This window comes from Colletotrichum phormii, assembly GCF_030913505.1.
Source record: "Colletotrichum phormii strain CBS 102054 chromosome Unknown BDP81scaffold_14, whole genome shotgun sequence".
NCBI classification, from domain to species: domain Eukaryota; kingdom Fungi; phylum Ascomycota; class Sordariomycetes; order Glomerellales; family Glomerellaceae; genus Colletotrichum; species Colletotrichum phormii.
In genome coordinates, this window is record NW_026851456.1 from 159,163 (window position 1) to 181,680 (window position 22,518).

At 54.7% G+C, this 22,518-nt stretch overlaps 6 protein-coding genes across 6 annotated transcripts; 2 read left to right on the plus strand and 4 right to left on the minus strand.

The window, feature by feature from the left end:
- Positions 1 to 1,332: 1,332 nt before the first annotated feature.
- Positions 1,333 to 2,111, minus strand: BDP81DRAFT_50282 (uncharacterized protein). The gene has a single exon (XM_060595577.1). It carries the CDS (start codon positions 1,999 to 2,001, stop codon positions 1,516 to 1,518), a length of 486 nt encoding a protein of 161 aa, XP_060443213.1. The 5' UTR covers positions 2,002 to 2,111; the 3' UTR covers positions 1,333 to 1,515.
- Positions 2,112 to 2,222: 111 nt separating this feature from the next.
- On the minus strand, positions 2,223 to 3,932 carry BDP81DRAFT_323496 (uncharacterized protein; the record flags this gene model as incomplete). Its single annotated transcript, XM_060584801.1, has 1 exon — positions 2,223 to 3,932. The coding sequence occupies one exon, from the start codon at positions 3,930 to 3,932 to the stop codon at positions 2,223 to 2,225; it is 1,710 nt and encodes a 569-aa protein (XP_060443214.1).
- A 3,935-nt stretch (positions 3,933 to 7,867) lies between these two features.
- On the minus strand, positions 7,868 to 9,047 carry BDP81DRAFT_50331 (uncharacterized protein). The gene is made up of 2 exons (XM_060595590.1): positions 8,863 to 9,047; positions 7,868 to 8,720 (listed from the first exon to the last, which is right to left on the minus strand). Exon 2 carries the CDS (start codon positions 8,590 to 8,592, stop codon positions 7,954 to 7,956), a length of 639 nt encoding a protein of 212 aa, XP_060443215.1. The 5' UTR covers positions 8,593 to 8,720; positions 8,863 to 9,047; the 3' UTR covers positions 7,868 to 7,953.
- Positions 9,048 to 9,894, plus strand: BDP81DRAFT_50325 (uncharacterized protein). The gene has a single exon (XM_060595589.1). It carries the CDS (start codon positions 9,361 to 9,363, stop codon positions 9,823 to 9,825), a length of 465 nt encoding a protein of 154 aa, XP_060443216.1. The 5' UTR covers positions 9,048 to 9,360; the 3' UTR covers positions 9,826 to 9,894.
- A 1,787-nt stretch (positions 9,895 to 11,681) lies between these two features.
- BDP81DRAFT_431625 (mitochondrial protein from FMP27-domain-containing protein) lies at positions 11,682 to 20,386 on the minus strand. The gene has a single exon (XM_060590692.1). The coding sequence runs from the start codon at positions 20,350 to 20,352 to the stop codon at positions 11,866 to 11,868; it is 8,487 nt and encodes a 2,828-aa protein (XP_060443217.1). The 5' UTR covers positions 20,353 to 20,386; the 3' UTR covers positions 11,682 to 11,865.
- A 580-nt stretch (positions 20,387 to 20,966) lies between these two features.
- On the plus strand, positions 20,967 to 21,713 carry BDP81DRAFT_50349 (uncharacterized protein). The gene has a single exon (XM_060595595.1). The coding sequence runs from the start codon at positions 21,085 to 21,087 to the stop codon at positions 21,553 to 21,555; it is 471 nt and encodes a 156-aa protein (XP_060443218.1). The 5' UTR covers positions 20,967 to 21,084; the 3' UTR covers positions 21,556 to 21,713.
- The last annotated feature ends 805 nt before the right edge of the window (positions 21,714 to 22,518 follow it).

Below are 22,518 nucleotides of genomic sequence, written 5' to 3' on the forward strand. Positions count from 1 at the left end.
TACTGTATGTGGGAAACTCAACTCTCCAACCTCCGCCAGTAAATGCTTGTAAGAATATTTGTTCAATATGTGATGTGAGATTGGGCTCTGCAACCAAAAACAATGTGCCCCAGTAGGGCGCCTATGCTACCCATACGGTTTCTGATGCCGTATTGTTGAATTCCCATGTTCCCATCCTAACACGCTGGGAATTGTCGCTGCGCTGTACTCCGTAATAAATCATCCCTCGCGGCAGCACCTTCCTAATCCAAATCTCCGGCTCTCCTGCGTCGTCGCAGTGTCCTCTCGCATCTCGCATGCATAGATAAGAAAGAAAGAAAAAAAAATCTTTCCTTGCCCTGTTCCATTCCCGCCGTGTGTTGTGCGTGCGCTATCCCTGAGTCATGTCGCTGCGTCCCCGTTTGGTCATTTTGGCGTCACAACTCGGCCTGCATTTCACATGCGAGGGCCGAGTCAATGTCCCGCCAGGGGATGGGCTGTTGGCGTGGGGGGAACTCTTGCTGGAGCCGGATCCGATGAAGAGTCCCCGCAGATTGCGCCCTCCGAGTTCGTGCCGCGTGTGAGGTGTGGATTTGTCCTCCGAGTGGATATCGACAAACCCACGGGTTTCGGGTTCTTACAACGGTCTGTCTTCAGGTTCCTGGTCGAGTCCAGTGTCGTAGGAAATAACCGGAGGGGCGGAGGGAGAATGGAATGAGAGGGTGGGAAGAAAGATGGAAGAAAAAAAAATGATAATATGCATGCGCCTCAAATGCTCATGATCCCAGTCCGTCGCTATGCGTATGGTGTCGAATCAAATGAAAATCAAAGGTGCTGTGAGTGGTGGCCTGGTCCTTTAGCTCACCCATGTGAGTGTGTGTGTGTTTTGTGCCGGGGGCTTTGCAGCGTGCGTTATGCTGTGACCCCACGTCGCCGGGCAGTCTTGGCCCTGCATCTCCCAGGCTCACTCGCTGGGAGGAAACTCGGAGGTGCTCGTCGCATGTCGGTGGCATCAGGCCATGCTCTCGGAACCGGGCCGTGTAGGTACGGACGCTTGGCTGTGTATGCTGTGTGCGCTTGTGCGCGAAGGGTGTGTTGGACGTGTGTCGGACGTGTGTCCACCAATTCTGTCGTTCGAGAAACCCCCTTTCCAATTCCGTTCTTTTCGTAGGGCAAGTTCCTGCCAGCGCATCTCGCGTCCGTCGTTTTGCTTGGATTGCTCCGTCCTTTCCCTATTTCTTTGGTACGCCTCGGGTGACTCACTCAGATTGCTCCAAGATCCCTCTCGGGCCTCGCGGTCCACTCCCTCAGTCGGTGATACTCGCTTCTAGAAAAGTCGACAAAAACAGCAGGTAGTGTTGACCCGCAAAAAGGTGTGCGTGCTCATTTCGAGAAAAAAGCGTGCCGTCGGCCGTCGGCCGTCAAAAAGTTCCTCGCCCGCAGGCGGCAAGCGGTAGGCGAAATGCAAAAGTGCCTCTGGCTATTACCAAACGGTAAGGTAAGAGCATGTAAAAAAGGCCCGCAGATCGACTCCTTCTAGAAGCGCAAGAAGGAAAGAGAAAAAAAATCCTTGGGGGGCGCTAGCCAGTCGTGCCAGTTCCAGCGTAACAGCGTCTCTTTCGTCTTGGGTGCCCCAGACGGCCTGTTTGACGCTTCGGGCAGAAAATGGAGCCCTCGTCTCGGTACTCTGACCAAAGACCGACAGGGAAAGCACAGTGCCAGACGCGCGATGATGCTGACCATTCCGCGATATCGGATAAGGCAGGCGCACTTAATGTCTGGCCCCTTGTTGCTTGGGAATGCAGGCCCCAACGCTTCCCCGTAAATTAGCGCCTCGGGGGGCCCTGCTGAATGACGATTCCACCCGGCAGTGACGGTGCAATCAGGGCAAGCCCACAACATATCGCAGAACCCCGACCCTCCCACTTCTTGCTTTCTGCCCTTCTCCGCGGACAGCACCGTCGTAGTGCTGCACCTTGTAGGAGGGGGGAAGCGCCTTGCCATGGAACAAGCCACACCCATCGCAAGAAAAGAAGAAAAAAAAAAACAAGCTTGCCGTCGGCCATGGACGATGGAACTTCAATCCTCGTAGGATTGTGACGTGCTCAAGCCGTGGGGTCTGTCCACGCTGCGGCATCGGTGCGCAGTGTTGCATCTCTCTTGTCTTCAGAGTGGACTGTGTCGGGTTGATGCGATATGGGGTAGATAGTTGATTGAATTACCAAGCTCGCATGACACTCTTTTCAATGCGACACTGGAATCCATCGTGCCGGGACGCCGTCGGTGCCGACATCGTAAGGACGTACGCTGGCCTTTCGCGGCGGCAACGCCCAGCGTGCGCGGCCTAGTCGTTGGTCATCGAGCTTGCCCTGTTTGCGCATCGCCATCTCCATGACCGCGATACGAATGAAGTCCGAGTTCTCCCGCATCTCTCGCTGACGCATGCCTCCGGGAGGATACGTGAATGCGGTCTGGGTCGGAGATTGTGCTGGGGGTTGATAAGGTGTTGACTGAGTCGTGACCGCCGATGTCGCCGGGGATGGGCTCCGAGTTGATGTGGGTGGTGCACTCCGGCTTTTCTGAACCTTGTATGTTTGCATCTGGATAGACGCAGTAAAGCTTCGCGTGCCCGTCGGCGTAGTGGCCGCTACAGGGTGGGGCTCAATTCGAGCGTTTGTCGTGGGGTTCAGGTACCGACGCAACGCAGCCGACGGCTCCTCCTCGAGCACCGGGGGTCGTCGCTCATCCGTATAAGGGACCTTGGGGTCGATGGTGAGGATGGATCTCGTGAGGAAGTCGTCGGGCGGGATAGACGAAAAGTTGATGGCTGAGATGGATCGTGCAGCCGAGCGCAGGGCGCGAAGCGATGCAGTCAAATTGGACTTGAACGCTGACTTGAGAGGGCGCAGCGGGAAAGTGTAGTCAGAAAAGGAGAACTCTGACTTGGTGTCCTCCTCATCCTGAGACTCGTCGAATACTCTAAAGTCAATCTCGTCAACGCTGACCCGGTCGCGGGACAACGGGTGGTCCTCGGGCTGACCGGGAGGAGACGATATGGGCTCCAGCGAACGCCTGGGTTGGCGTGAGCGCTTCCTTCGCGGGCTGGATCCATACGGTGACTCAACCGACGATAGTGTGTCGGTGGAAAAGGAATCGCCTAGTGAGGGAACTGATTCCACAGAGACAGTTCTGGTGGATAATACGGAACCAAGACCGCTATCGCTAACTGACATATCGTCGTCTGTCAAGTCGTCGGGTGGCGACAACAGTAGGTCCAGGGGGCTCTTGCCAAAAGTGAGACTAAGTTCTTTTTCACAAACTTGCTGTCTCTCGATAACGGCTTCCAGAGTCATGGCCTGGTCTCTGGATAGCCTTTGCCTCAAACTGCGTCGAGGCCGAGGAATGTCAGTGACCGCCAACAGGGCCAGCATGGCAGGCGGGACGGCGTCCGGCGAGTGGACATCCCTCGGACGGGAGGTCTTCCGATGCGCATGGCGGTTGGAGGTGTAAAACGGGGTTGCCTTTGATTTTGAAGGAATCTGAACAGGCGTAGTCGGAGTCGTCGGCCTAGTATTTACGCTGGTTGTTGTCCGGGGAGGGCTCGAAGGCGCCAACTTAGAAGTTTCGCGGCGAGCATCCTTCCTTTTGGCCATGGTAGCTGAGGTGGTAGTGGGAGAAGTAGGGATAGGCGCGAGGGTGACGGACACGTTCTGAGCATCCTTTTTCCGATCCAGTAGGGCAGAAGGCAGAGCCGTTCTGGGGATGTTGACGGGAGTGGTTGATGTCGTCTTTGTAATAGCAGCAGCAGCAGTAGCAGTAGATCTCGGGCTGGCGGCGTAGCTGTTGTTGGTCGGTTTGCGCGTGAGACTTGAAGGGGAGGGAGAAGATGGTGGAGGGGTGGTCGAGGCCGAGGGCTGCCTATTGTAGTAAAGGAAACTCCTTGGGGACATCATGGCGGCGTCTGGACATGCCCTGGTGCGCCAGTGGCTCGGCGGGGCAAGCCGGACCCGACAGGCAAGACAGGTTGACAGGGAAGGGGTGTGGAAGGGGACCAGACCAGGCACGAGTGCGCACGAGCACAACCAGTATCCGTACCACAACCACAACCAGCTCAGGGCCGCAGCGCGTTGGGCAGGGGAGGAGGGTGTAACTCAGGGTGTGGTGCTGTAACCGGGACTGGGCCTGGCAGGGCAGGTCAAGAGCAAAAGCAAGCGGGTCGATGCGGGCTCTCAGTCTTGACTGCTCAGCATAAACCCCAGCGGGCCAAGCTAAGAAGGAGATGGGTTGGGTCGACCAGTGGAGTTGCGTGGGCACGGCGGGTTGGTGGTTCAGACACCTCAGACCAAACCAGTGGATTCACTGGACTGGATGTATTTCGTACAGGCCACCACACAGTGTTGCTTCAGCGAGTGCGAAAGTACTGTGCTGTGGACGAAGTAGGGATACCTCCACGATTAGGGGACCAGTTCAACCAGAATTTTGGCGTCGAACGGACGTGCTCGTCTGGCCTTTGGCTTCCTGCCTTTTCTCCAGCGCGTGTACTGTATCCTCTTTCGGTCGCTGCTTGAGTGTGTCGTGTGCGGGGGCAGGGGTCGTCGATGTTTTGGTAACGTAAAGTTAACCGTCTCGCAGCTAATCAGCGTTGAGGCTTTGTATAGTCCTTCTCCAACAGGAATCGCGACGGGATTTCCAAGGGCAATGATTGCTGGGACGTGACGCAGCGGAGCACGGGGCCGAAAGGCTTGTATCGTGTAATGCGATGTGATGCGTGGTTCCTGGTGGTATTCGGACCCGGCTTTTGACTAGAGCTGCAGACGAGGCGAGGGATCGAGAAGCAAGGAGGCGGGTTGGGAGAATGTTGCTTGCTGCCCTTGCAGATAGTACCAGACAACGTCCGATTTGGGTTGTGTGATGTCGGTGCAAAGTGCGGTTTGTCACTTGTCTCGTGCTTGAATAGAGTGTGGAGAGCCAGGTGCGCGCGAGTCGAGTACGTCGTCAGAGGTTGAGAGGTGACGATGATCGACCGTGTGGATGCTGTTATCGATTTGCACCACAGGGAAAAGGCCTGGCGGTGACTTGGGGTATTGATGCTTTCGTCCTTGGAGATGGAAGGATACGATATGGTGAACCGTCACGAGGAGGAATTCGAGACTTGAGATGACGATGTTGTCTATTAGTATTAGGTACGATTAGTCGGAGGTTCGTCTCGGAAGGGCTGGACCTGGAGTTCTGTGATTGTCGGAATCCGGGGTTATCGGGGTAGATGTTGGCGCCTGTGATAGAAAGGGGACTGGGTCGGTATCCGTATCCGTTGCGCAGCGCCTTGGTCGAGGAGACGAGATGACGACAGGCCGCGAGTTGAAGAGTGGCGAATTGAGGAAGCGAGAGAGCGACTCGCGTAGTTGGCGGCACAGTCGCAGTTGAGAGGTTGAGAGGTTGAGAATGGCTTCTAACAAGAGGCAGATCTTGAGGCAAGCACAAGGTAGGCGGTTCTGTGGTTTTAGGTGGCCAAGCACAGAAAGGTAATCAGACTTGGATCGATTATGCCCTGACTGATTACGGATGATACAGATATGTCACTTCATCGAGGTAATCGAAGCACACGGAAGTTGGGAAGGCAGCGAGCGAGCAGCAGATGGGCCGTGGACTGGGGCAAGCACTGATGCTCTGACACTGATAACCCTGATACGGGGGGCCAAGATGGGAGGCCAGAGATAAGGAATCGACTTGCAAGGTGTCGAGGGTGTGTCGTGGTGTGTCGACAGTCGTGTACGGAGTAGAGCGTGGTGTGGTGCCTGCCCGGGCTGAACAACTCAGCACGGGGCAGTCGCAGTCCGGGCCAGTCACTCAGTCCCGGCAGAGAAGGAGGTCAATCGTAAAAATGGCTGAATGACTAGAGGCACGGGGGGCAAGAGGGAGGCAAAGCAAGGCAGAGCGAGGCACCTCTGGGAAAGGACAACCTCACACGACGGTCTCAGCTGAGGAAGGACACTTTGGTACCGATAAACATGCTTTTTCCTTCTTGTCCCCTTTTCTCTTTCCGTCGCTTCTTCTGCCTGCCTTCGAAGTCCCGCCTGCCTGAGGGTACCTATCTGTAGAAAGCAGAAAGTACGGAGTACATGGTGACTTGGCAACTTGGGGAGGCAGGAAGCCAGGTAGTGGATGGAGGTACTTTCAATATCGGCCCAACCTGAAGGAAGAAGGAAGGAGGTGCGCCTGCCTCGTTTGCTCCCTTCCGCCTGCCTGCCTGCCCGATTTGGAGATGTTTCTGTTCGTACCCAGTCACCAAAGAAAGCAAGACCGAACGACCAAACGAAGGATGGGCGCACCGCCGCACAGGCCTGGCTGAGTACCTACACACCGACACTACACAGTGGTGACCGCAAGGAAGGGAACAGCTTAGGGAGGGTTCACTTTCCAATTTCATTGTCACTGTGTCACGTTTGTGTACGAAGCAAAAGTCACTGATAAGAAACTCCAAAGCCTCCAATCCCCTTTCCCCATGCCCTTCCCTCCCCCTTCCCACCGGCTACTGGCAACAGCGTCACCTTTCACCCGCATGTTTTGGGCTTAGAGTTTGGGGTGACATGAGATTTTGGGGGTCCAAGACGGCCAAGGGCCACAAGGGGGAACACGGGGAATGGAGACCACGGGGGGGTCGTACTCCGTATTCAAGTCACGCGCCAGAGTCCCAAGTTCTAACTGCAACCCCAGTCCAAAGTACTTTGTATTTCTCCAACGTCAACCTGGAAACTCCATCTAGGAATACCTTCTTATTACTCTCGAGTCTCAAGTTGCAAATGTGTACTCCGGGCAATGCCCGAGATCCATCTCGCTGTAACGATTAGAGGACATGACCGAAGGCCACCGACAAGCACGGAGCCCTCGATGCCCTCCTCCCTCCATGCGCTAAATGACACGATCCACAGGCTTGGATTGAACCCCTTTGCGCCCATCAGTGGCTCTGGAGGACTGGAACAGTGGCAGATGGAAACCAGCCCGTCATAATAGTGGACTCTTTTGATGAGTCTAGCGGGCATGGTCCAAGACAATCAAGACAAGCCCACGACTCTTCAGCAAGGTCTCACCGTGAGAGTGCCCGGCTGGCCCGATCATAGGTGGCCCCCGTCGACGGTTGTGGATATGGCGGACCGCCACTCGCTCTCTGGACACGAGCCAATGAGAGCGATGGGATTGCTTTGGGGATCAATCAGGAAATCAACCACCTTATGTAAGACGCATAACCACACCTCAGGCAAGACTGACCTGTTTATTTCCCACTTCCTGGCTCGCTGTTCCTGCCCGCATTGCATTTCCAGGTTGGCTGTCTGCCTCCACAGTCCACACTACGACTGCGTGACTGCCTCCAAGGACCAGAAGGCTTCCAAAAACTGGCCACTGGTTGGAAGGCGCAGTCTGGCAGTTCAGCTGAGGTGGAAGGTCCAGATGCACCCCAACTCTTTTATGCGAGCCCAATCATTGGATACCTTTGATCTATCTAAGCAGGCGCGGCAGGTACCTAGGTACTTTGCACTTGACTTCAACATGACGTGTGCCTCGTGCTTCTCCTTCTTATCAGCGCCCACCAAACACCACAAGCCACCATCCCTCCCCTCATCGACACTTTCGTCCCATCAATAATAATCCCCTATCCCGTTCGACCATCTCAGGCCCAATTGCACATCTTTCAGAAAGCCCTCCGTGACCCCCCTCTATCTGGACTTGGACACCACCGCAGGTCCCGGCCAACCACACTCTGTACCAGTGTGAACAATTTACACAGTAGTGTGCCTAGCAGCTAGCAACCACCCAGCCAGGCCGTGTCGCTGCCCTGAGCTGACAAAAGCCTAGATATTAAGCACCGATCGTGTGTAGAGGTTGCTAATTCTTGTGACCATTTTCAGATCTCGGCCCTTGCCTCCGAAGAACGCTGGGGAAGCAAGACGCACCGGAATTTCCGTTCTATCGTGAACACTAATATCGCGCCTGGAAATTCGGACGGAGCTCAGCCCGAGAGCCAATGCCCATATCATCGGCCCCTATGCATCTCCCCAGTCTTAGCAACCTCCTTGGCTTTCTTATCGGCCTTCTCCGAACCCAGGTTACTGCTGAGCCGTGCGACAGCACGTTGCTTTCTCGCTCCTCCACCAGCTTGCAGACATCCCCGACCATTGCCTTTTTGCTCCTCTCCATTTCTCCAATCCCTGTCGACCTATGCCATTCGCTCTCATCGACGAGACAGGCAGGCGAACGGAGAGCGACTTCGACCGTCTGCCACCAGGCTAGCCTTAGCGCCATTCCCAACTCGCTTTCCGTCCCATCCGCTCTGATGGTCGCCCAATTGCCCAGGCCCCATGTCGCTCGTTCGTCTGCTTGATCCAATAGCACCTGGCCGGAGCTTGTCGATAGTCCTCGGGAACCCGATTCGGGAACCCGATACGGGATCCCACCCGTGCGATGGCCTATGTCGATCCTCTGCGCGCCTCTCCCGCTTTCAGCACCGTCGGACGTGTCATCGCCATCTTCACCTAGACAACGAGAGCAAACTGGAGGCTTGGTCAAAGAAATGACCGACGAGATGCCCGTATCTCCGATGATTGTGAGCTCGCCCATCCAACCATCAAGCCATATCCCGTGCAAAACGCTTCGACATTGGCGTCCATTGAACTCCGAACCAGCCTGACCTGTTGCTCGCCTCGGCCACGAAACCCAACACGTGGGCAACAAACCAGAAATCGTGCCTGATACATACGAACCATCAGTCCTGGATTATGTGTAGAGTGTCACGTCGTGTACCGAGGTGTGCCTCGCTAGCAAGGGCGACTTTCCATAAAGCCCGGAAGCCACGCGGGCTACGGTGGTATTCACGGAAGGACTGCTTACCTCCAGATGATATTCAGGACTGTCTCAGTGGGCGTTGTCTCACTCGTCTCGTCCGCCTTACCCCGCCATCTTGGCCGCCCATCACTTCCATCCCTATCAATACCGCAAACATCCAGCCACCGATTCGGTCTTTTGCATCAGTTATAGATGCCTGAATGGGACACATCGGGCCAGTAACGACCGCCTAGTTGATGCTCACAAAGCAGGCAGCCCATCATCTTGCCCGTCATTTGTCGCATACATAACGGACCAATCGTCAAATGCAGCCATGTGTAGCAACATGAGACGAGCCAGGTGTATCTATACCCTCCAGACGGTGTATGGAATTACAAAAGACCATATTCAAACACCGGCCCAGCCAGCAGCTTACACACATTGTGCGTGCTCAAAAACCGATCAGACTTAGAAGGTAGCGCATGGCCCAGTCGCGAGCAAGAGTCATCATCTGCACCACCATGAATCTAGCGACGCCATCCCACATCCTCACGAGGGTCTCAGATGTTGCCTTATCGCTCTCTTCTGATTCGCTTATTTCTTCTCCAACCATGCGTCATACAACGCCGGCATCGTCGACTGGGCTCTGGCGTGGGTGTGAGTGGGAACGGGGATGGTCGTTGTGGGTTCTTGGAGGTTCAGCGAGGAACTGAGTCGGAGCCATCTCAAGACATGGCTGACTTCTCCATGGTTTGCGGGGTAGAACCATCAAAAGGCATGGGTGAAGTCCAGGCATGTGTAAGGGACATTTGCCCAGCCGTCGGTATTCATCGCTTGTCCAAGGTTCAGCGTCACAAACGTCTGCTTACAGCGCATCTCGCACAGCTCGACAGCATCGGGCCAAGAACTCGCATAGTATTGCCGCCGCGCACGAGATGGGGGCACGAGCACTGGCGGGCCGCACAGGCTTCTATGCAAGTTTCGATATTGATCCGTTGGCCAAGTTACGGCAACCCTCTAGGTGACTGACTGCGCGGACTCCAACACCAACATCAGCGCCAAGACCCCAAAACACGGCTCCGGATCTCAACGGCGTCCTGTACTTCCGCACGGCCCTTCATCCTCTAAACTCAAACCCGCCAAATGCGCTTCCGCCCGATACCTCGATACTCGTAGTCTTGTGGCCGCTTATTCCGGTAACCCCCTTTCGAGACCTCAGTCTTGTGCGTGGCTGCACACCTCACGTGCTTCCCATCTATTACTATTCGTGACCACACTTTGACAGCCATGTGCTCCATCAGCAGCGATTTCCAGTATGGGTGCTGGAGGAGACATTCGGACGGGCTGTCACGTTCTTGTCTTGACGACGCGGCCTGCCACCATTAGGCACACGGGGAGAGCTACAGTAGACATAAGAAGTGGTCGTTTTACTAACGAGGTGTCTTTAACATAACATCTTTGCAAGGTCTAGACCTTGTCCAGCCAGAGTTGGGCGTCTCCTGAGGATCTCAGAGGCGAGACCTTTGGCTTGAAGCTTCCCCGCATCGCCGCCATCACTAGTGTTGGTTGGAGCTACGAGACAAGCCTCTCATGGAAACGATGTAAACCACATGCCAACCTCCGGCAGCCGGTTCTGTTCGACAAGGCATTCTCGTTCAGCTGTTTCACAGTTTGAACTTATACAAGGAAGTAAATAGACTGAACTCGGGATGGTGTAGATTCCTCTGCCATCTCTCACGCAAATGTTGGTAAATCTGCCCAGATATGTGTTTCTGCGGACTCGTGATCCCTTTTGCTACACCTTGCCAGCCCCGACCGAGCTGCCTCCGTAGAGGATATACACCCCCTTTAGGTAAACACTCATCACCAACATGTGTCAGTTACACCGAGAATTTCAGCTGCACTGATATGAGGACACTCGTGTCGAGCGAAATGCTGTAGAAGAAAAGAATCGATTCTTAGAAGTTGGCATGACCCATCTCGAAAACAATAGAAAAGAAAAAAATGTTTTTTTTTAGAACCTGCCTTACAATAGCGTCTTCTTTGCTTTCCAAAGATCCCGTCTCTTTCGACAACTGCTATGCTCTCGTTCCCCAAGTTTCTTTCCACGGGTGCCTGTCTAAGTTTCCGGATAGCTAGCAGAATGTAACGGTGCTATTTGTCTTTGCTCATGAGAAGCTAGTAAGTGCCTCGTTGAGAAACGTCTTGCTCGATTCCTTCATGACGAGGAGATGGTGTCCGCCCCCAAGAGTCGATACTATAACCAGAACTTCCTCGCCATCTTGCTGTGAGATGGGTCAGTGGAACGTGACGAGCCCCCATCATCAGGGAAGCAGAATGAGCCAAGCGAGTAAGAAAGACAGCTATTGAGTTCCATGCTGTGAATTAAACACATTTGAGTAGCCTGCAACCGTAAAGAAAGAGCAAAGAAGAGGGGTTCCAAGGAAGATAATGTCTAATCTATAACAACTTCTTCTCCGTCCCTCATCCTCCATCCCTTCTAACAGCCTATTTTCTCAATTCCATCGTTAGACGCGAAACTCGGTTTTTTCTTCTGCTTTCACCCTCTAGTCTTGTGTAACAGGTGACAAAATTGCTGGATTTATTAGTGGACTTCACTTTGAGGGCCTAAATACATAATAAACGACACAAATCCGCTTGCTACATCGTGTTGTTGCTGGTTCCTCCTCCTCCTCTCCGTTTTCAACATCTCATCACCTACCTCACCTATCATAGAGGACCTCACAATCAAAACAAACAAGACCATGGATAGAATAATGCACTTATAGTTATAATTGTACCATCAGCGTCAGAAATATAACGTGGTTTGAATATCCACAGCCAACGCCGGGTATTTAATTCCCCCCCTTTCCTCTCCCTTTCCTCCCTCCTTCAAACATAAAAGCAAATCTAATAGTTATCCCTCCCATCCCGCTCTTCCAAGCCCCAGTCTAACCCCCCAATTGTTAAAAAACATGATTCTTTACCTCCCTCCTTTTACTCTGTACTCTTAAACAGGCAAAACATCTTTGATTATAACCGCCAAAAATTCAGCAGCGTGACCCCCCCTTATGACCCAGTCTTCACCCGGCTCAAACCAGGAAATCTCTTGGTGCCCTTGGGACTCTCAGGCACAGCCGCCGCCGCCGCAGCACTCGAATCCTCCTCCTCACGCTCAGGCGTATCCTCCCTTTGCCCCTGACTCTGCCCCTGACCACCACCACCATCCCTCAAACTCCCATCGCGCTTCCGGTGCGTCAGCGCATTGAGTTTATCCCTCAAGAACCCGCTCCCCGCAGACCGCCTCCGATCCCCAGACTCAGCGCCCGTCGCAGACCGTGAAAGCGAGCGAATCGTGCCCCCGCCAGCTTGGTCAAACGGCGCCAGACTACTTCTACTAGAAGGCCTCAGCAACTCGAACCCGAGCCCCTGCGTCGGCGCCCGGCTATCGAGAGGCGTCGGCGGCGTCATCATGAGGAAACTCGGGACGGCGGGCTGCAGTTGTTGCTGCTGCTGCTGGAGACTTGACTCGCCTGTCCTACGAGACCGCCCGCTTGCGACGCTGGAACTCCGGCTGGTCGACCGCGGGATGGGGATGCTGCTGGCTGGGCTGCCGTGGTACGAACGCGGTGGCGAACGGGAGTAGTCGACGGGCGAGTTACCGTATAAACTCGACGAATCATCGCTGTTATTGATACTCTCCGCGTCATGCTGTGACGATGACGACGGCGTGGGCGCAATGAGCGATGACCCACTGGCGAGTTCCCGGAGCTTACTGGCCTGCGTGTTACTCGGGCGATGCTTGAACTTATTGCCGATAATAGCACCAGTATGCGAGATGAGGGCCTTGATGACGGCCTTCTTCAGCGCGAGAGCCAGGTCGAGGTTCGACCACGTCTTGTTGCGCCACTCGACCGCCGGCATGCGGAACACAAAGTCGTGCACGTCCTCGACGTTGCGGTTGTCTTTGCCCTTGTAGCTGAGGCAGAGCACCACCGAGGGCATCTTGATGTGCGCAAAGGTCATGTAGTTGCTGGCGCGCGACATCATCTTGGTGAGGTCGTCGGACGGCTTGGTATCTTCCGCCTTTGACTCCTTGCGCCGGCCGAAGCGCGACTTCTTGTCACCGGGAAGTGTGCTCTCCTTTGATGAGAAGCCGGTCGAGGTACGACCGATTCCTGGGCGAGGCTCCTTTGTTGACTTGAGTGACTCGTATGAAGGCTTCTTGGTTGGAACCTTGCCGGTACCGACGGAGCGGAAGAGGCGGAAGGTGTGGCCTTGACCCTCGCCTGTGTTGACTGTAAGCGACTTTTTGCTGCTTATTGACTTGGTCGGAGAGTCGGAGTTAAGTGTAGGCTGTAGACGCAGTTCAAGGGAGCCCGGTCGCGTGCTAAATCCGTCCTTATCGCTAGCAGTCAGTCGACCAGAGCCAGACATCGAGTCGTCGTCTTCCCCGTCGTCCTCGGTAGGCTGATGTTTGAGCATAAATGGAGAGTCGTTCTTGTCTTTGTTGTCGCCGTCGATGCCCGGGAAGATATACTCAAAGACCCTCTTGCCAATCTCGCGTTCCAGTTGAATCTTCATAGGGAACAAGTTGACCTCAAAGTGATCCATGACGGGAATACCGGCGATGGCTTCAAGCATGTACCAGTATACCCGGATCATTTCTTGATTGCCCAAGTCCTTGTCGCCTTCTGCGTAGGGCGCAATGATCTCCGGGTACATGGCGTCGGGGAGGAGGTTCAGTCCAAAGACCTTGCCGACTCTGATCAAGTTGATATGCGACCCGTCGGCATTATCCGTGCGATCATACTCTACATCCTTGAGCTGTAGCTCCACAAGCGGTTCCTTGTTGTCTCGAAGCATATGCCAAACCGTGTCTCGTGCTGTGATGCTCCAGCGGAGGAGAGCATTGCTCTCCGAATTCGTTTCGTATCTCCGCTGTGAAGACGTGATGGCCTTCATCATGAAGAACAGTTCGTCTTCACATGCTGCTAGGTCCCGTTCCAGAAGAAGCCTGTCCTCCCAGCCACGCTGATCCATGTACTTGGAGTATATCTGGAAGTGGGACTTGATGTCCTGAAGCTGACGAATGCGTTCTTGTAGCTTCTCAACCATCTCAGGCGTACCGCTGAGATCGCTAAAGTCTGATGCGAGCATAATCTTCTCTAGGCGCTCCGTCCGTGTCTTTTCGAGAGGCTCATTGTACATGAGGAGGTCTAGTACAATAACGTACATGGCGTAGTAGTCGCCAGAGTTGCATAGTGCTCTGGCCTGCGGGAACTCTACCCAGAGATTATCCATCTTTCTTTCGTTGCTGGGTTGGGATGGATCACCAGCGCCCTCGGTGTTGACTTCGTCGTTATACTTGAGACGCAGAGTATTGTACTTCTCGTAGCGAAGCATTGCGGACGTCTTCTGCACCACTCTATTAAAGCCGAAAGGGTCCGTCTCAAAGTCGAACATGACTTCCATAGGAACCCACGGAGGCCACGATGACGTTGAGGGGGTACCGTACCGACTGCCAGCGTATGTGGTGACGATCTCGGAGAAGTACGACTGGTGAGTAACGAAGAACTGGGTGCTGTCCATGTTGACGAGGAATCTCCTCTGTACGAGACCGCTGACGTTGTCGGCAAGTCTCTTCTTGTCCATGACCTCGACAACCTTGAGTTCCATGCCCTTGGATGTGAGGATGACGACATTCTTCTTGTTCTTGTCGCTTTGCAGTTGAATCTGCGGGGCAATGAGTCGAACGTGGTAACTGTTCTGAGGCGTAAACTCATCCGAGATACCGCTCGACAGGTCAGCGATTGGCACGTTAGGCACGTCTTCGCCACTATTTCCATCAGCGTTGACATATTTCTTGCCGTCCTTGAGGATGTTCTTGATGCGTTCTTCAATGTCCTGCTTGAACTCACGCTCTGCAGCATCGAGGTCAGGAGAAGCGCCAGCTGTGGCACCCCCGGTGGGTGTCCTATTCTTGCTCGCAGGCTTTGGATTCTGCTTTGCTTTGTACTGCTCTTCGACAATGTCGAGGATGAACTTGACGGCAGGACGAGACAGGTAGTAGACGAAACCTCTGCGCTGGCTGACTTGGTGGATATAACGAAGCACAACGTTGCGAAGAGTGTTGTTCCACTTGAAATGAAGATTGTGAATGACGAATCGGTTGTTGAAATCACTCTCGAACTCCGCTCCCGAGGGTATCGTAAGAGAGTCATCTTTATCCAGTCCAACCGACTCCTCAGACGCGTTGCTTTCGCTCTCTCTTCTAAATGGATTGCTGCCGTTGATCGGTGATTTGCTGTTCATTTGACGGAGCATATTATGGAGGTACGCCTTCTTCTTTTGCAAGATGCCGCCCTGCTGCTGGAGACTCTCAAATGCTGTAACCAGTTTCGGGTCCTTGCCGTCATCGCGCACAACCTTGAGCTCGGCTTCTCCAAGGCTGCGGCCGTAGTTCTCAATCTGAGCATCCAATTGTACTAAACGCTCTTGAATGAGCTGTGCCTGTACTCTTCTGGGGTCGTCATCGTGGCTCATGATACAGAAGTGGGTCGGCTCGTCGCCAAATGGACTCTTGCGGTCCGGGTCTCCTGCAATGACGCCGCCAATGTCAGTTTGTCGGAAGTACGTCAAACGCGGCGCAAAGGCGAGTGGAAGAATCTTGGTATCCGGGTTCGGCTCCGTGGGCAGAATCCAATCTAGTTCCACGAAATCATCCATGTCGATCCAACTCAAGTCGTTGTCAGGGATGGTGAAGCGGGACAGGTCTGCGCTGTCCTCGCGTTGATTTGTAATTAGGTCCGCCATCGTGCCCTTCTTGATGGCCTCCGTCGTTGCTCCCCGTATACTGGCTGAAACAGCACGAACGTCGGCTGCTGCTAGATCAAGCTGGGCCGCGTGAAGCTTGATACCGCTCGTCTTTCCCTTAGTCTTGCGACCGCGGTCTCGGGTGTTGAACTCCTCGCGTCTCTGGTGCAGGTCCAGCATGAAGCTGTCGAATCTGACCTTGAGACCCGTCGCCGACACTCCACTGTCCGAAGCATCTTCAACGTCCTTATGCTTGTAGATGTGACTGAGGAACAGCGGTGCCAAAAGGAGATTGTACTTGATCGTCGAGAGATGTTTGCCGAACTTCTTGCTGTTCCTTTCCCTGCCTGGCCAGAGTGGACCTTGCCGGATGGGCAGTGCCATGGCACCACCGAACAGCGACCACCAAGCGAAGAAGTGAGTGAAGAAGCGAGGCGTGCAATGGACCGTATTATAGCTCCTTGACGGCTCGACATTATTGGACATCCAATCACGGTCGACTGGGGCTCGGACAGCAATCGACAAGTGGATATGCTGGCTTCGGAAACCGCGGAAAGCATCATATGGCTGGTCCTCGGATTTGACATGGTGAGGTGCCCGCAGCATAATATCGTAGTGCGGTCGGAACTCGAAGCTGCGTTTTCCGTCCTGAATCGCGCGTTCAAAGACCAGGCCGGCCATCCACTGCACCTTGCCAGATAGCTTCATCACCACCTTTTTGAAGGATGCCCCGGACTTGTAGCTGTCTTCGCTCATGAGACTGTCGTCTTCTCCGGTGCGTCTTGCAGCTTCTCGGATCTGGTGGCTGTAGTCGGGTATGGCAAGAACGTACTCCCCAGAGTCAACCGTCATGAATCGCTTCGGGTCGTCGTCAGCATTGATGTTCCACTTGACTTCATTGCGCCAACACATCAGGAAACCCGCGCCGTTGCCTGTCACACAGTAAGGGTCACGGGTTCCCTTGAGCGCTAGATGCATATCGCCGTCGCCCCTCCACGCTACATGTATTCTGGAGTGGAAGTTGAGACGAATCTTGTCCCAGAAACCGACTCTCTCAGACAGATCAATCTGAGGCTTGGTAAAGGACTCGATGCCCATCATCATGTCTTGAATAGCTGGCTGGTATGCTGGACCCCAAGTAATCCTTGTCGGCAGAGCTGTGTTGATTTCAACACGCATGTTCGAGTACGACTTGACTGGTCCGATGGTCCGCCGGACGTCGATCGCGAAGCCACCCTCGTTGCTACCGCCGGGTTCGTGGGTCCGAGGAGGAACAATGTTGACTTTAATGCGGCGGGTAGACTCCATCCCTCGGAACTCTTCGGCAATGACGAAGTTTGTCTTGAGCGACATAGCTGGAAGCCTTGTCGACTGGCCCGCCTTCAAGCTGGGAATGTGAATCAAAGGAAGTGGATAGTCGCGTAATGATATCCTCGCCTCGCTAAGATCGATCGATACATGCATCGGGACGAGCAATCCATACTTCATATCCTTGGGCATCCCCTTTCCGACGGAGTTGATAAAGTCTGGCAGATCCTTCATGGCGAACGTAGGTTTGTCAATGACGAACTGCAGATCGGTGATGAGTGCAGATGCGAGCGCGGGTCGTTGTGGTACTTCGAGGATGTTCTCCGTATCCTCCAGATCGTCAGGAAGCTGGTCAGGACCCCAGAACAGTCCTCGAATCTCCTTCATGCCGTTCTTGGCCATGACGTAGAACCGATCGATCCGCTTCTTCCAACTTTGTGCGTTGTAAGCGTCCAGCCTCGCCCGGGCTTCTTGCTCGGCGACCTTGGAGGATCCAGTAAGGCCGACACCTCCGCCGTCGGGGTCGTATCGTGGTGCTCTGCCCCGTGAGCGTTCGTCTCTGCTGCTAGGTCGCCGCCCATCTGCACTTTGGCTCCTGGCCCATGAAGCCCCGTTTTGCTGTCGTCCCCTGTTGAAAAGCGAGCGAGCACGCAGCTTGCCTGACTCCTTCCTCGACTCTTCTTCGCGGACCTTTTTACTCTTGACTTCGAAAGCTTCTTCGCGAGCAAGTCGCTGCATCTGCTCCACTCTGCCCGCGCGGTAGATCATTCCGAGTTTCCATTCAAAGGCGCCATCTTCCATCTCAAAGAGTAGTGACCGTGTCCGCACAGAAACCTTGGGAACCTTCTTTGGTCCACCAGGGACCTTGTCGAGGATGTACTCGTTCGTACCCGTCTTGAATCGGTGGTGGAGCTGCTTGATCGACTTGAGGGTATTGATAATGTTGTCGGAGATCTTGTTGACCTGGACCTCGTGAGGTACGGCGAATCGGATGGCGTCAGAGTTCACGTCGATCATCTTGTCTTCTTGGACTTCGCCACCTGTCAGCTTGCGCCGGGACTTGCGATAGTCGACACGGCCGCCCTTGATGCTGACCATTCTGGCCCAAGTGCCTCGCATCCTAGGCGGTTGTACGTAGATTCGAACGAGCTTGGACGCAATGTACGGCGAAGACCACCTGTGCCGGCCAGCCTCTACACCATAGACCTGGACCATCAACTGAGGATCGTTTGGCAATTCGGCCTTGATTTGCACAAGGGCTGCTTTCAGGTCGATGACCACAAGCTCAGGCGTCAAGGTGGAGTAGTCGCTCATGTCAATAAAGGGAGACCCTGGTGACATGGGGGGAGCCAGGAAATCGGCATTGCCGTCTTTCCGCGGCGTCGTCGGCGACATTGGCGGCGATCCAACATCTTGGCCTGACCTCATGAAGGCTTTCCGTACAATCATGATGGCAACGCCAACCGAGTAGTGGCGGAAGAGAGAGTACTGCAGGAGAACAGTCCTGATCCCGGCATGAATGTGGAAAATCGGACCCTGCTGGTCACTCATAGCCTGGAAAGCAACCTCGAACCGCGGCATGTTGACAAACGGCTCCAGCTCGACCCTGTCCTCCGATTCAACAATGTAAGCCTCAAGGCCACGGACGTGAAACGTGACCCTCCGTCCATCGCCATGGTTCTGCTGCTTCTTCCTTGGCGGCGGGGAGATTGGACTTTTGAGCAAGTCCGAGTCAGGGGCGACGGTACGGCTATTAGCCCTACGCCGCGATGGCCGCCGTTGAAGCCCCTCGAGCCTTTGCGCGCGGTACTCGGCAGAGAATTCGTCCAGCTGTAGGGACACTCCGCGAGTATCGTCTGAGATGTCTTCGTCGATGCCGGCAATCTCGATGCTAAAGTCTGACGCTTGGAGCTGAAACTGCAACAACCAAGACGGCATTGCGCGAAGGAAGTTTTGCTGCTTGGTGGACGTGTGCGAATTCGAACGCTTCTCAGGCTCGACGTTTAACCGCAGTTGTCGCACAATCTGTCTGAGACCGTCGGTAATCTCGGGGCGCACCATCTTGATCGAGAAGGTCTGCAAATTGCTCGAGGCAACAACATGGACGTCTGGCGTAGCACTGAGTTGCACCTTAAGCTCGAAAGACTCGGTCTGAATTAGGTCGAATCGGCTACTCGATGACGTCTGATAGTACAGTTCGTGCGACTGGATCCTCATAGTAGACGCGAGCGAATAGTGCAAGTCCTCCACCGTGGAATGGAACGATTCCATGTCGAGCGATATTGATGAAATCGAGGATATGATGAGGTCAAAGTCGTCGGGTGCCGCGTGCTGGTCAACTGCGGGCAGGGCGACTCGTAGGACTGGCTCGTGCATGGTAAACTTGATATTAGCCTTGGGCAGGAGTCGTGATATGAGCACATGCCGCGGTTGCCGGCTAGATCGTGACCTCTTGGAGGACTTCGGCTTCAGCATGGCGACGAGGAGCGGCAGATGGCGAGGGTCGAGATCCACCGAGGGGGAAGTTACTACGGAATTAGCGAACAGTATGTTTGCGTTTCTCTCCTCGGCTCCAACATCCTGCGCCATCTCGACCGTCTTGGACGGCAGCGTCGTCTTGACCGTCGTTGTCGCCATTGGGATATAAAGCAGTCTCTCCGGTTTTCCGTCCCCATCGTCGACGCCGACGGAGATGGACAGGGCCGCAGCGAGGGCTTCGTGGGCGATGTCCTTGGACGGGAAGTACATCCTGTGCGACGGAGACTTGGGGTCCAAACGGTGCAAGTCTATACCAACTTCCTTCATCGACGCATTCAACATGACGGGCTTGGCACTAGGCTTGACGGACCCCACCCTCTTGGTCATGCCAACAAAACTGACGGCAAACTGGACCTCCTTAACGCCCCTCAAGATGGAACTGACAAACTCCTTGGAATCGGACACGGTCTGGATCAGGTCCTGGTTGGTGCTGCCAGGTTGGGCGACCTCATGTATGACCTTGTCCATGAAGACGTCGGCTGGCTCGTCAGACAAGGTAGACGAGCGCGCGGCCAACTTGCACTGCTTGAAGCGATCGGCGCACACGCGAACGTCATCGTAGGGTATATGAACACGGCCCAGCTTGAGGGCAATCGCAGCGTCCCGCAGCCCATCCAGCGCCTCGTACAGGAACCCATGGATATTCAACGTCGCATTGTCGAGAATTTCGAGAGACTCCTTGCCCTCGGGCGTGAACAGAACGCTGCGCAGCGTCATGATCCACTCCGCCTGCCGCTGCTTCTGCTTATTCTTGTCGTTGCGAGCCTGGAAGAAGAAGCGAGCGCGGTCCACCATCTTGCGCCGCGTGTCGACGGCGACGGTCAAGCTCCCAAACTGGACGTCGCCAACGTCGACGACCTTAATCGTGGAGTTTGTGGCGACGACGTCCACCATCCGCAGCCAGTTGAGCTTGCGGTGCGCCCTCTTCATCCGGTCCTTGAGCTTCATCAAGTGCTTCCATGTCTCGCTCCGGGGCGGGGGTCCGCCGTTTCGACGTATGAGTGGCACCTTGGGCTGCTGCTGTTCGGCGGCCGGCACCTCCGGCTCTTCCTCCGCATCGGTGCTGCTGTCGGAGTCGGTCGAGCTGTCCTCGCCCTTCTTGCCGTCGAGTTCGCGAATGTCGACCGTGACGGTGAGCTCGCTGATGACGACGCTCAGCCAGGTGGGCTGGGCAAAGGTTGGGCGGTGGACGTTGAGCCCGAGGCCGCGGACCTCAATCTTGAATCCATCTCGTGGGGTGTAGGCGAGTCTCCGGAGGGAAAAGTAGCCGATTCGCTGGATCGATACGCCGGTGAGGATTCGAACGACGGCGAAGAGGATGAAGGAGGATAGATAGAGGAGGACGACGACGCCGAAGAGGAAGGTCGGATTGAGCAAAGCCATAGTGAGTCGGCAGAACGACTCGCGCGATCGGTGGCTCGCTTCGGTATCTGTATCACCATCACCATGAAGGCAACGTCAGCTTCCCAACAACTCCCGCGCAAATAGTGTGGATGTGAATAGTACACAACAAGGGCCATGTAGTGAAATGGGAGGCGCAGAGGGCAGGGCGGCGTACCTGGAAAAGACCCAGATCTCTGTGGTATCCCGCACGTTTATATCCGTTTCCTACAATCCGAGCGCGCCATGTCGTCGATCAACGATGCTTGGGGTGTTGGTTTGTGGGTGTGGAGAGGTAACACTCGGCTTTGGGGCAGCAGAGTTTCGGCGCCTTCGCGGTTACACTTGTCAACGGTGATGTACAGTTTAGCTAGCGAGTGCAGATGGTCGATCGCGAAGATTTGGGAGAGGAATCGCGCAGACGGTTGCAGGGGCGGATGGCGGCGGGTGAGACTGATGATCGGATCCCTTGGTTGGCCCGGAAGGGAGAATGGAAATGTGGTGGGATCGGAAATGGGGACGTTGGTGGGAGGTTTTGGGGTAAACCTGGCGGCGATGTGGAGCAGGGCGGAGATAGAGAGACGAGGAGAGAGAGAGAGAGAGAGAGAGAGAGAGAGAGAGAGAGAGAGAGAGAGAGAGAGAGAGAGAGCACGTTTCGTTGGGGGCGGCGGGCAGAAGCAGGCGGAACCAAAACTAGTTGAAAAAGGCCTAAGTTAGGTTGGACGCGTAGGATATTGCCTATAGCAAGAGCATAAAAGTGTATAGAAAGAAAAGGAGGGAAAAGGTGCGGACCGGAGGTGCTGGTGGAGGATGTAGGTCTCGCTCGTCTTGTCTTGCAGAAGAGTGACGCAGTCGCCAGGTCCAATGTAAGCCAGGAATTGGGACTCGCAGTTGGGATTTGCGGTTGGCGAAATGCGAGAAGACGTCGTTCGCCTAAGCCCTTGTCGTTTTCTTATTGCTCGGCACGAGGCGGCGGCTGTCCACACGGAACCCTGCTGCCGCTTCTGGATGACAGAGTAATAGCAGATTGCTCCTATTCCCGAGGTGTTCCAGTCCCCATTCCAGTACGGAGTATTAGGTAGTCTCCAGTTTCCTCTCCAGGTGATGGGGTACTTCCGACTCCTGGGCACCAGGGCAGCGGTGCAGTATTCGTACTCGTCTCGTCCGTGAGTGTGTGTGTATGTGTGTGTGTGTGAGGAATGGTCCGGATGGTCGGATGGGTCGGATAGCTCAGATAATGACATAGCATAGATCCAATGGGGGCTTGTGGACGATCAACGGCGCGATGGCGTACCTACCTAAGGTAAGGTAGCTAAGCTTCCCAAGGACCAAGATACGGTACCTAGACTAAAAACAATTCACACAAGCTGAGATGGATTCCAATAGCAATAATTATCACTGATAATTAGTGCGAGAGCGAGAGACAGGAACAATTGGTAAGACTTGGGCCTAGACAGAATGGGGACAAGCACGGTTCGGCCTAGGCTTGGCTTGGAATTGCAAAGGGACGGGCGGGGCGGCGGAATCCAGGAACAGGGCTGTTGGGGAATTTGGCGGGTGGAAATGAAGCCTTGGTCAGCATTGCGTCCACTTGCATCTCTTTGAATGGTGGCTATGGACTCGAGATGGTATGGAGTATGGTAGTTTGTCTCTATGACAGGAAATATGTCATGGTGCATA